Below are 12,927 nucleotides of genomic sequence, written 5' to 3'. Positions count from 1 at the left end.
AGGTAGGACAGCATCTTACTTGGAAATCTTTATTTGAATAACCACTGTCAGTAGCATGTCATTCAGTAACAAGCTGCAGCAGCTTGTTGCCACTACTGAGGGTTTCTACTGTTTTGAAATTTCACTGTCCCTGAGGTCTCTGATCTCACTGACACTTTGTCTGATGTGTTCAGCACCGATGACAATACTGAGACTCAAGGAACTAATGAAAAGATAACGATACTGAATTTTTCTTGCCACAAGTCTACATCAACATCAAAAACCCCACCTATAAGACATACTTCTCATAATGGAAATGACAAATTACATATATAAATACTTACACAGGTCTGTCCAGAATTAATTAAGAAAATCATTTTCCATGGTGTTTAACAGGACCCAGGCCTGTACATGATACATAATCACTGCATTTCAGTGATTATGTATCATGTACAGGCTTGGGTCCTGTTAAACACATTTTTGTATGGTTTGGACAGAGGAGGAACAGGCTTCGATAATGACGCCTTCATATTAAAAAAAAACAAAACTTTTTTTTAAGGGAAGCATTGGATAGTGAAGAAAAACAAACTTAGTACTATAACGCAGACATGTTGAATAAAGACAGGAAGATGAAACATGGGTGTTCCTTTAGAGTAAGACCTCAGTTGCTCTTCCTCTTCTTTGTCCGAAACCGTCTGCTTCTCTGCTTATAGAGGTAACGGAAGTTGATGAACATCCCTGTAAAGAAGCCAGTGGTGTTGCATGGATCAGTGGAGGACAGTGCAACAAGAATGCATTAATATTACCGGTAAACAGCAAAACCACTGCGGCAGAGAGAGAGAGAGACTCACCCAGGAACATGAGCAGCAGGTAGAGCTGCAGGATGTAGGAAAAGCTGAGCGATGACCCCAGTGCTTCAGGCAGACGGATGCTTAAGAACTTCGTCTCATTGAAGATGGGGATGGACTGAATTACAGCCACAGCTGAGGGACCAGCAGAGACAAATGAACGTCTGAGCCTCATCTGATTGACAAATGTAGCTACAAAACGTTAGGAGTTTGTCTCCTTCAAGCAATCCAGATTTGTGTCATTGGTTTTAGATGTTGCTCATGAAACACCCAAGAATGCATGCAATTGTTCTTAAATTTTTTATTTTTTTTAATTTAAAGTCACACCAACTGTCACATTATGTTCCAAAAAAAAAACCACCATGGTAAAGGATACATTAATGGCCTGTGATGGTGGGTGGTGGTTAACATTTTTATCAAACTTATCTGCTTCCTTTCAGCCTTTTTTTGGTTCATGCGTTGGTCATCAAATAAAAGCTAGAAAACTTTAAGGAGGAAAAAAAAAACAAAGCTCTATATATTACTATACCTCACCTTCAGCCAAAATACCTAGTGGGTACAGAGGTATCCAGATAGTGTATCGAAGCCATGTCAGTAGTTTCCATTCTGTTCCAATGCAGGCCAACATATAGAAGGGGTACCTATAGGTGGTGTATAATGACAAAGGTTTGATTAAACATTATTTTAGTCTAATATGTTAAAATCTGCCGAATCAACCTTCACCTGAATCTTTTTCAAAATATTTGAAGCCATTTTTTCAAACTCAGTTTCTATCTTGGTTGCAGTTACTCCCGTTGCATTTTAGATGCAACTAATACTAAATAGTGAAGTCACATCCTGCTTTTCAGTGTGAGCTCTGAAGAGGATGTCCTGCACACAGGCGAGAATGTGCAGTTGTGGCAAATTGTGAGAAAAAAAAAAAAAAAAATTTGATTTCAACTAGTTTCTTGAAAAGCAGCAGCCATACCATATTCAACTCTACTGCTTCAGCATGTTCTTCAGTATGGAAAATATTTCTATTACAAGTGGGCAATTCACATTTAGAAACTCACCTAAATATCTCGATGCTACTCCACAGATAAAAGACAAAGAAAACGACTGGTTTGTTCTGCATGTCGTCCAAGCTACCAAAGATGACAAAAAGGATGAAGTTCCTCCCCATCACCTTTTGGGTTCAAAACAAGAAAAACATCTTTTATTAAAAATGAATAATTTTATACAGTACAAGTCTGAACGTTCATCAAAGGAGGCACTAGTTCATTAGGATCCATTGCACCCACCTGTATGAAGGCAGGAATCAGCCCTGTCCTCACCAACCCCACAGCAGGGTTGATCATCTCAACAATCGCTAGCATCTGACAGAAGTACATTACATCAGCAATGGTGTGGAAGGTATCATAGAAAGAATCTATTGGATTGAGAGGGAAAATAAAGCACAATGTGAACATTACAGAATAAACTCAGACACACAACCTGGGCCCCCTACAGAAGTATAATTTGTGTAAGACACATCTTCCACTGTGACAAACAAAGCTTCTGCAAGTATTTACCCAATATGTGTACTGTTTTGTAAATTACTATTGTTATTATACTGTCAATTACTGTTATAGATTACTGTATGTAAATTACATACTTCACATTATGTGAATTACACAGAGTCTGTACTGTCTCTACTAATGGAATAAGTATGTTTCATATTTTACTTGTTGTGTATTTAAAAAGGGCTGTTACAGCAACAAATAAGACCACATAAGAAGGCTTAGAGATCCACAGCGAAACACGGTGCATGCTGTGCAAGAGAGCTACATCCTGACTACTGCAATATTAAAAGAAACCCTCACCTTGCCCAAGTATGAAAAGACGCACAGTCATGTTGACAAATACCCAGGAGAACCCTAGAAACTGGACCAGATTGTACGTAAAGAGATATCCTTTCTTCAAGCCCAAGTAACCTACAAAGGAAAACAAAGCGTTGGATATTTTAGCCCTTTTCCTATGCAAATGTTTCATGTTCTGCATTGAAGATGATGGTTCACTCACGGTCCTTTGGAATTCTTGACTCGAAGGTCACTTTATTTATTTCCTCTTCCTGCGCAAGATAAATAAAAAAAACAGCGAGAGCCTAAGTGTTCCCCTCTGCAACATCACCACACTTGTGGAGAAAATAAATATTTGTGTGCGCGTCTCATTTCAAAAAGAGATATCGGCCACAGAAAGTCCATCCGATCGTCCTGACCCACGTTGGCCTAACCTTTTTTAGCTCCATCTCAGCATCCGACTCGTCCAGCCAGCGGTCGAAGTCAGGGGCCAGAAAGCCAGGTTTCCTCTCCTGCATGGTGAGGCGACCCCACCAGCAACGCTCTAGTTTTCTCACTGTAATATTCACCTGCCGCTGGGTGGATTTGTGTTTTATCTAAATACACACACACACACACACACACACACACACACACAATCCCTGTCTATTCTGAACATCTGTTTATTTCATGTATACTTTATTTATAAAAGTAGCACTTTAATTGCTGAGTTTCTAAGGGAATGACAAAATATCTAGCAACTTGTAAAAGAGGAAGACTAAGTAGGTGACAGTATACAAGTTTGCTCATCTCAGAAACACCAAAATATTTTATTACAATCCAAATAACAACTGGCTGCCTAACAGAGCTGATCAGAAAGCCTAAAATATTAAAAGCCTAAAATATTGACAATACTGTTTCAATCTTTTAAAATATTTTATACAATTTCACAAAGCTTCACAAAGTTAATGACAGATGTTTCCTTTGGAAGCCACTTCTCACTGTTAAAAAGTAACCTGGAGTAACAAAAAGACAAATTAGACCTGAGAACTGAACCTAACAAATCCACTCAAACACATTCAATTTCTTATGACTTAACTGTTAGTAATCAATTAGCTGGATCTTACCTCAGATTTTACTGGTTTCAGAAACTCCAAGTTGAATTCATATTCATTTTCTCCTTTTGCCCCATGACCCTGACCTTGAAAAGTAGAAGAAAAAAATGAGTGAGACGGCTGATGAACATATAGGTCTCAAATTTGGGAAACTGCTGCAGATGAAAACAGCCTACCTCTAAAGTGGAGTATGTTCTCTTGTATGCTGATGTCAAGGTTCTGCAGGAGAAACAAAAAAGCCCGTGTCGGGAGATTGTTCAGCATTCAATGGCTGCTTGCACTCGAATTATAGTCAACAGAAAATGATGTCAGCGCTGTGAACTAAAAAATAGCTTTTTACATCATTCTCATTGCTGACCTTAGTTTGAAATAAAGAGCACAACCGCAAGTAAACCTGGGGTGAAAAGAATTCCAAAACATCTTTTTATGTGGCCTAATTGGAACTTTCTGGATTTTCAAATGGTTTTGCTTGGACATCTGATTATTACCTAGTCATACTCTCAAATTATTCATCTTCTGGTTAGTCACATCCTCATTTGCATAAAGGCTGTTGGCCTTTGCTATTTGCAACTGTTTTGGGCAGGCACAACAATAGCTCTACTGTGTCAACATATGGTAGATAGGCCTAAAGGAGTTTGGTGGTTTACCAGCAGACACTAACGTAATAAGGTTGTGTATCAAGCATGCACACCCCATCCTACTGCTCCATAAAGGACTTGAATATAAAGGTCATTAAATCTTTCAGGGTATCAGCTACTCATGTACACACAGCTTGTGTTTGCATCCAGCACCTGAAAATAATAGCTGTGAATAAATTATGACCTAAAACTGTGACTCGACCAGATGGCTTGTGGTCTAGGATGAGCAACTGCATGATACGACGCAAACATTTCCTCAAGTAAAATCAGCCAAATACGTCTTGGTCAAAGTTTGCCAAAAAAGGCAAATTACACTGAAACAGGAGTCTCTGATTCTAAACGTGATGGTCTCCTCTTAAGCCAATAACCAAGTATAAGCTTTGACCTTTGTAAAGTCGGATATACTAATGTCGGACAGGTAGTATCCCCACGCAACCAAATACTTCCGTGTATGGGAAGAGCTTTGACATACTTTTTCTTAGTTATATAAAATGATATCGACATAATGTCAACTGCTAGATTCCCAAGTTACCTAAATACCTACCTAATAAATAAATAATTAATTAATTAATTAAATAAATAAATAACCCCAAGCCAAAACTCCAGCCAACATCCTGGCCGTATATATCTACAGATCTGCTGAAAACGCCACGTGCTACCGGCACAACCCACGCACTTTCGTCCAAGTATCCAAAAAATAGGATGCATTCGCTTTAATCTCCGAGAGCGCTGATTAGCGTTAGCACAACCGGCCGGTTCATGGTGGCCAGCCCGTGCCAGCGAGCCCACGGCGTCGTGTCCGAGACAAGCGTCGCTCACCTTCGCGTCACTTATTTCCACTCGCAGGTAAACGTCGCCGTGCCTCTGCGCCCAGAACACGCGAGGCGTGAGAGTCTGCATCGCGAACGTCCGCTTCACCGCTCAGGATCGGGGGTGAGTGAGCGAGGGCTCCGAAACATCACGCGCAGCCCGCGGGACAGACGACTGCGGAGCGTTTTGCCCAGAATATTCTGCTCGCGACACACAGGCGCGCGCGCGCGCGCTTCTCAGACACAGACGTGCGTGCTCGTGCATGCATCCGGAGAGGAGCCAGAATAAAAGTCTACTGTGGAGGGATGTGCAGGTGGTCGTCTTCTAGCGTCTCATTATTCTCCCCCACCCCTCCAAAAAAAAAACACAAAACTATACACAAAACACAGAAGCACCACCGAGTCTGAAAATGGATTGCAAATGCACGTTAATGCACCCCATGTCCACCAGGGGAGCTGTGCGAATTTTACATCGCGTTATACCAATGTTGACGGAAATGAGGTCGGAATTTTAGTTATATCGGGAACTAGCTATATTTGAGATAGTTTCGCGACGTTAAATATGCTTGTGTATTTATAAGCCCTTTATTGGCGTTGTTTCTCACGAACTGGCACACAATGTAGCCGCGTGATGAGAAAAGTCAGCTCTCACATTAGAAGCAAGTAGCTTTTATTATAGCTTGCTTGCTAACCTATTGGCTAGCTAACCTAATGTACTCAGCTATCCACTACAATGCAGCTCAGTGATAACCTTAAGAAACCGGCTCTTGACTTGAGTTGTAGTGGTTCAAAATACCGTATTCTTGTGGGTGTAACAGGTAGTGTCGCAGCACTTAAATTGCCGTTGTTAGTGTCAAAACTTCTTGAAATCCAAGGGGTAAGTTTATAAAACTTTGGTGTTAATTTGATTGTTAACGTTGTGGAAACAAGTGACGGTTTTACGTCGTTGCTGCTTTGTTAAAATTAGCTGCCTTTGTCATTAAAAACCTGTCCACTAGGGGATGCTGTCTGCTAAATATAAGGTACACATCTTATCTTAATTGGTAGACGCAATATTCCACACCAAATTACAGGGAATTAATGGCGACAGTCAAACAACTGTAAACAGCTGCAAGGAAATAAATAATAATAATAATATGATCTATATAAACAGAAAGATAGCACAAGAGATTAAAGAAATTAGTGAAGTTTTCAGAGAAACAGGACGTTTCGGACAGATGTCCATCATGGAAGCAAGTATGAAAGACCTCTGTCCAAATCTTCCTGTTTCTCTGTCCTTCACTACATTTTTTTGAAATTTTTAAAAATGTAAACAAATAAACAAAAAAAAAAAAACCTCACACTAAGACAAATGTGAAATACTGAAAGAAAAAGTATAACTTCCTCTCCTCCTCAAGGTTGATGTACGTGTAATCACCACCAACAGTGCCACCCATTTCTACAACATTGCTGAGATTCCCGTCCGTGTTTATACCGACAAGGATGAGTGGGAGGTGTGGTAGGAGTTGTAATCTTCCTATATGTTTCATTATCTTGTTTCATAGTGCTTGTGTTCATGAGTAGATTGGCATGTGATTTGTTTGTCTTAGATGTGGACAACACGCTCAGACCCAGTGCTGCACATTGAATTAAGACGATGGGCCAATCTTCTAGTCATCGCTCCACTGGACGCTAACACACTTGGCAAGATAGCCAGCGGTATCTGTGATAACCTTCTGGTGAGCGATGAAAAGATTTTTATAATGTAAACACACATGCCCTGCCTGTCATCAGATACTCAGCAGGCATAATAAACTGGCCAAAGAAGAGCTGGAAGCCGTAAGGGCAGCACAGAGTCACTAATTACAGCAGTGAAAGAACAAGCATTAAGCACTAGGTCAGTTGAAGCAATGCTGAGTCACACCAGAGAACATCATATTCAGGGACATTTGTGAGACATATGAGCTGGATACCCCCCCCCCCCCCCAAGTCCAAATGGGAGGAACCACAGAGAGATGTGGAGATCAACAAGGCTAAGATCCCATGGGACCTCCAGATCCATACAGGCAAGCAATTAATGGTGACCCAACCAGATATGGTAATCAAAGATAAGATGCAGAAAACAGCACTGGTAATATATGTGGCAGTCCCAAGCTATGCGAACATCCAAAGGAAACCTTGTGAAGTTGGTTAAAAAACCAGGGGCTGGAAGTGGAATAGAGAGAATGTGGAAGGTTAACACCTAAGGTGGTCCCAGTTGTAGCAGGCACACTTGATACTGTGACCCAGAAATGACAACATAGTCCTTAGTAGAGAAGAGCACAATCCCAGGGATCGTGAAAATACTGTGATAAGCTGTGGCGTTCAACAGATGCTTGATTGGTTCTAGGGTCTTGATGAGGGAGGTCAGAGGAGAATTGCCAGGCTGGTGTGAGCTGACAGGAAGTAACAGAACCACTTTTTACAACCATGATGAAAAGTGCTCCACTGTGTGTCAAGGAAACATAACGATTACACAATCACCAGGAAATTTGAGTATGCCAAATTTTGACCATACCTTCTATTTACAAACACAGAATGACAAAGCTTATAACTAAATATAGACTAAAAAGGACTTTCAGTTGAAATAAGTCACCACTGATACAGTTTTTTCCAGGAGTAGGTTTGATCCATGTCCAGGAAACTGGCCCCTTGTATATTGTCTTGTCTGTTGGATTTCATCTTTTTAGCACAAAATAGCTTTTTGTGTGGTACAGGAAATTTGATGAGCTGGAAACACTTTCTCAGAACTGTACATTTTTTTAAAGCATAATTAACTGGCCTGATGGATTGTTTTTCCTGACAGACCTGCGTGGTAAGAGCGTGGGACATGAGCTGTCCTCTGCTCTTCTGTCCTGCCATGAACACGTCCATGTGGCAGCACCCAATTACTGCCCAGCAAGTGGCCACCCTGCAACACTTTGGCTATGTGGAGATACCTTGCATTGCTAAGAAACTGGTCTGTGGAGATGAAGGTAAACAGGTGTCCCTGAAATGCCACACTGGTGTAAATTGTTGTTTTTCAATAACAGGTTGCAACTATAGAAATATTTCAGCAGGAAGTGTGCATGAGATGGGGGTCCCATCAAAGAAACATTCATGTGCAACGTTAAATGCTTTGGTCCACTGATCTAGTATCAAACAGCGGTATTCTAATGGAAATGGTCCAAATCAAGGTTTTATGATGTAGTGACTATGGTCAGGAATTATATAAATGAGTGCTTGCCGCTGTGTGTTTTTCATTATATGACCTTAATGGTGAAGCTTCTTTTGCTTTACAGGTAAAGGTGCAATGGCAGAGGTGTCAACTATTGTAGACATGGTCCAGCAGTACCTTCCCAAACCAAATGTATCATCACACAAGTGAAAGCATGAATGAAACCTTTGCCTTCACACTACCAAATTACATTATATTCATTTTAATTATTTGTTTTGGTTTTTTTTAATAAAAAATGTAAATATTTTTAAAAAAAAATAATTATGTGGTGTCTTTTATAGATGTATGCTTTATAAACTTCTGTGTTGACACATTTTGTCAGTTAAATAAGACTGACCAAATAAATGTGACTTGGAAATGTTTCAATATTTGGATTCAATAGCCCTCAGCTGCACATGAGCATGCGCTTTGATCCAGACAAGACTATTTCTGACCTTTTTTTTGTTGTTTTGGAATTTGAGGTAATCTCTCCCTCACATACTTATTTTTTCAGTAGTCTCACCTCCTAACAGGACTTTTATTGTATAAAGCAATGCTTTCTTATTGTATGACTTATTGTATAAGTTTTTACTCTCTTTATCATTATAAAACCATCACTTCTGTACATCTGTGTGTTTTGTTTAGCTTTTTTTGTTTGTTTGTTTGTTTGTTTGTTTTGTTCCCATCAGTGAGGTTTTTTTTTCCAGAATTTAATATGGACGCCCCCGCCTCCGAACATGCAGGCATTTGGAGTGTTTTATTTTCATACAGATAGTTAAGCATACTGCTTCTAGAACAGAGGAGACCTTTCTTAGTGGCCTTCATATCTACTTGAAATTACTAGAACTGCATGTGAAGTAAGATTGTTTTAAATTTTGTTTTCTCCAGCTTTTATCAAAATGTTTCCTGCTCCCCCCCCCCCCCCCAAAAAAAAAAATCTTTTTTTTATTTATTTATTTATTTACATTTAAGATCTCAGATAGTAATCTTTCATTACATGATGTATAGTACTTGTGCACACAGATGTAAATATGAGCTGGAAGTGGCCACAGCAGAGGCTTGAGGTTTGTCTGGTGTCTTTCCTTCACTCTCCTCTGGGTCTGCTCCAATCCAAAAGCAATTCTCTCAATCTCGCTCAATTTCGTCCTTACGTTGCTGCTTTTTTAAAAATAATATTGGGAGTTTTGACTTGCCACTCGAGTAATTTTGTACTAAGATATCCTCTGTTCTGCTTTTTATTTTCAGTTTGTATTTTGTAAAAAGCTGAAGAAATGTACTGTTCGTCTTGATTTTTCGGTTTTGAATATTTTTTCTTGCCTCATTCCATTATTTTTTTCTATACCTCTTTTGAGCTTTTTATTTTTGGTCCAGTCTGTAAATAACTTGATATCTGTACAGTTTGCTCTGTTTTGGAAGGTGTGTTTTTACATTTGCATTTACATTTACAGCATTTAGCTGACACTTTTTTGACATTCTAGAACGTAAAACTGGAGAGTCTAAGGTGAAATCCCAAAACCAGTGTGTTATTTCTGTCTCTGGCTTTATGATGCTGGTCACATGCAGGTTTGGGCATGGAGCCCTCAGCTGCATGCATCTCTTCCCAAGACCCACCTGGGTGTTTTTAGGGCATTTACACGGATCCTGTGTTCAGTCTCAGGAGCTCACTGAGAATGTGGGCCATATCAGTATTTCTGCTCAATACCTGGAAAGATACTGGTTTGTAATCCCTCCACCCTGCATCATTTACAACCACCAGGGCTGCCAGGCAGGCAGAGTCTCTCTCTCTCTTTCTCTCTCTCTCTCTCTCTCTCACACACACACACACACACACACACACACACACACACACACACTCTGAAAATGATTGTGCTTTTTTATTTCTGAGAGAATATCTTTTTTGGACACATTGTGTAAGGTGTTGACCAGTTGTAACGCTGAGGATTGCTTAGTTTTAGCTGGAGATTTTAATTGTACAGAATCAAATTTACATAGGAATAATTTAGAACCTCATGTCACCTCTCGTAAGAGGTTGATTCAGTTGATTAAAAAATATGAACTCTGATATTTTAATGGTCAAAAAAGACAGTACACATGGACACATGCAAGATTAAATTCTCTTTCATTAGCAAGGCTTGATAAAATTTATGGTTTTAAACACCATCGTAATGTGTTTTAGAGCTGCCAGATCTCACCGGTTGTGCTGTCTGATCATGGCCCATTGTGTAATGGGGGGAAGCCATAGCAAGCCTGGGACATCATATTGGCACTTTAATACAACTATGCTAGATGATGCCCACTTTTGGAAAGTATTAGAGTTTCAAACATTACAACAGTGGTGGGATCTTGGCAAAGCTAAAGTAAAGCAATTGTGCCAGCAGTATACTCACAGCATCATTAAGGACACAGCCCAGTCCATGAAAAGCCTTGAGACGTAGATAGTGGACCTTCAGCATTTAACAGAGTCCACAGGAAATCTAGAGCATGTTGAGGCTCTTAAAGCTAAAACAGTGGCACTAGCCGACCTGCTTGGGGTAAAGGCACAGGGGACCCTGGTCTGAACATGACCATCCGGCTGAAGAAGGTGATGGATCAGGCGATTCATCCTGACCAGACTTGCTGTGTCAATTTTTGACAATATAACTTTAATTCTGGATCTTTTGGAAACCTCAAGACTATTGGGTCTGAATACTGGTCTGCTTTTTTTAGACCAGGAAAGGGTTTTCAACAGGGTTGAACACAAATATCTATGGAAGGCTCTAGCAGCCTTTGGCTTCAGCCCTGGCTTCATAGCCAATTTCAGGGTCCTGTATTGTGATGCTGAAAGTATGCAGAAAGTTAATGGTGGTCTGAGTGCTCCTTTCAGGGTTCAGAGGGGGGCTATCTGGAATGTTATATGCTTTAGCTATAGAACCCTTCTTACACAGGTTAAGGAGTTATCTCTGGTTTTGCTTTAAAGCAATCTGATTGTGAAACTCACAAATTTTATTGTCTGCCTATGCTGATGATATTATTGTGATGCTTAAAACCCAATCTGATGTAGATAACCTACTCAGCACAGTGGTAAAATCTCCTCAGCTAAGGTGAACTGGAACAAACGTGAGGCCTTGCAGGTTGGAAGCTGGTCAAATGGGACAAATGTTTACCACAGGAGTTGAGTTGGGTTAGGAAAGGTTTTAAATATTTGGGAGTATTTCTGGGGGACAGACAAACCGAAAAGAAAACTGGGATGGATTGTTAGAGAAAGTCGAAGGTCGACTTGACAGATGGAACTGGATACGGCCTTGACTGTGGTATAAAGGACAGGTTCTGATTTGTAACAACCTGGCAGCCTCTTCTTTGGGGCACAGGTGTGTTTAGACCTGCTCCAGGTCTACTGTCTAGCATCCAGGCAGTGCTACTGGACTTTTTTTGGGGACAAACTACATTGGATCCTTCAGACTGTGTCATCTCCTGTTTGTCTTCATGTGCTTTTGTTTGTTTGTGAAGATGTCTTCCCAGACTCTCCATTTTGGTGACTTGACCCTGGACTGTGACTACGATTATGGATTTGCTCTTAACAAATCTCTCTTCCCAGTGCGCCCACCAAGGACGCAGTGAGATAGCGAGACTCTCCTATGTGAAGATTCTATGGCTGTTTCTGCACAGTCTCAGTCTGTTACATCTCAGCGCAAGGCAGCTTACAGCCGAGACCCCGGTAAGCGCGATGAGTCTGCCCGTCTTGATTAGCGCTGCAGGGAAGAGCGACCTGAAGCGCAAGACATGAGTAAACGGAGTGAACGCGCAGATGATCCTTGGTGTGGCACTCGGTGTGCTCTCAAGCACATCTGAGAGCTGCCTATATCTCCTATGAGCCTTGGGAGCTGCCAAGTATGTCCTGTGACTGTACTAGTGGCTGTCCCACAAGCCACCCAGCCAGTTCCTGTTTCTGGCCTGAAAGACGCCACCTGGCCTGTTCTTGTTCCTGTTCCTAGCATAGTGGATGCCGCTCAGCCTGTCCCTGCATCTCGTTCCAGGTCTGTCGGAGTTGCCTTCTCTGATCGCCCCCATGCCCGCTTCTGAACGACTCCGGACCCGGCGGACTAGTAAGGGGCTTGTACACTTTGCCAGCAGGGTGTCACAGTTGGCTTCTTTTAGCATCATTATTGTCATGGTTTCCCTGTCTCCTGTCCGTTTTGATTTACTTCCTTGTGGTTCCATTCCTTAGTTCTGTTTTCTCTGCCCCTCATTATTTGCACCTGTCTTGTTTAACTTATTAGCTCATGTATTTACATGCTGCCTTTTTGCCTGTGTATTGCTGGTTATTGTAAATCTAGCCACTATGTAATTCTATATGTAATTCAATTACCTGCCTATTTGAATGTAAAGTCTTCACGTTTCGTGGCACAACTTCTAGGCAAATGGAGATTTGCATTAACAGAGGAAGAGCATGTTCTGCTCAAATCAAATCCCATTTACAGAGGCAGTAGTGTTGGTGGTGGCCATGACATTCCTTCGCTTGTCACAATCACTTAAACTTGGGGATTGTGAG

At 40.9% G+C, this 12,927-nt stretch overlaps 2 protein-coding genes across 2 annotated transcripts; one reads left to right on the top strand and one right to left on the bottom strand.

Annotated features, from left to right (window-relative positions):
* Positions 1 to 15: 15 nt before the first annotated feature.
* hacd3 (3-hydroxyacyl-CoA dehydratase 3) lies at positions 16 to 5,410 on the bottom strand. Its single transcript, XM_027027833.3, has 11 exons — positions 5,196 to 5,410; positions 3,915 to 3,957; positions 3,751 to 3,824; positions 3,079 to 3,240; positions 2,868 to 2,916; positions 2,669 to 2,779; positions 2,108 to 2,235; positions 1,880 to 1,992; positions 1,362 to 1,468; positions 831 to 962; positions 16 to 717 (listed from the first exon to the last, which is right to left on the bottom strand). Exons 1-11 carry the CDS (start codon positions 5,274 to 5,276, stop codon positions 641 to 643), a joined length of 1,077 nt encoding a protein of 358 aa, XP_026883634.2. The 5' UTR covers positions 5,277 to 5,410; the 3' UTR covers positions 16 to 640.
* Positions 5,411 to 5,654: 244 nt separating this feature from the next.
* ppcdc (phosphopantothenoylcysteine decarboxylase) lies at positions 5,655 to 9,688 on the top strand. The gene is made up of 5 exons (XM_027027835.3): positions 5,655 to 6,062; positions 6,583 to 6,678; positions 6,775 to 6,903; positions 8,010 to 8,178; positions 8,485 to 9,688. Exons 1-5 carry the CDS (start codon positions 5,919 to 5,921, stop codon positions 8,568 to 8,570), a joined length of 624 nt encoding a protein of 207 aa, XP_026883636.2. The 5' UTR covers positions 5,655 to 5,918; the 3' UTR covers positions 8,571 to 9,688.
* Positions 9,689 to 12,927: the final 3,239 nt, after the last annotated feature.

This window comes from Electrophorus electricus, chromosome 6, assembly GCF_041902795.1.
Source record: "Electrophorus electricus isolate QZ-2024a chromosome 6, ASM4190279v1, whole genome shotgun sequence".
Classification (NCBI taxonomy): domain Eukaryota; kingdom Metazoa; phylum Chordata; class Actinopteri; order Gymnotiformes; family Gymnotidae; genus Electrophorus; species Electrophorus electricus.
Note: the sequence above shows the minus strand (reverse complement) of the source record. Positions and strands in the feature narration are given on the sequence as shown.

Coding starts and splice junctions, on each gene's coding strand:
- hacd3 (XM_027027833.3), bottom strand. CDS start 5,276: ATGCAGACTCTCACGCCTCGCGTGTTCTGGGCGCAGAGGCACGGCGAC. Junction 3,958..5,195: donor TGGAAATAAGTGACGCGAAG/GTGAGCGACGCT, acceptor TTTCTCCTGCAG/AACCTTGACATCAGCATACA. Junction 2,780..2,867: donor GTCAAGAATTCCAAAGGACC/GTGAGTGAACCA, acceptor TTTCCTTTGTAG/GTTACTTGGGCTTGAAGAAA.
- ppcdc (XM_027027835.3), top strand. CDS start 5,919: ATGCAGCTCAGTGATAACCTTAAGAAACCGGCTCTTGACTTGAGTTGT. Junction 6,063..6,582: donor AACTTCTTGAAATCCAAGGG/GTAAGTTTATAA, acceptor CTCCTCCTCAAG/GTTGATGTACGTGTAATCAC. Junction 6,679..6,774: donor CCGACAAGGATGAGTGGGAG/GTGTGGTAGGAG, acceptor TGTTTGTCTTAG/ATGTGGACAACACGCTCAGA.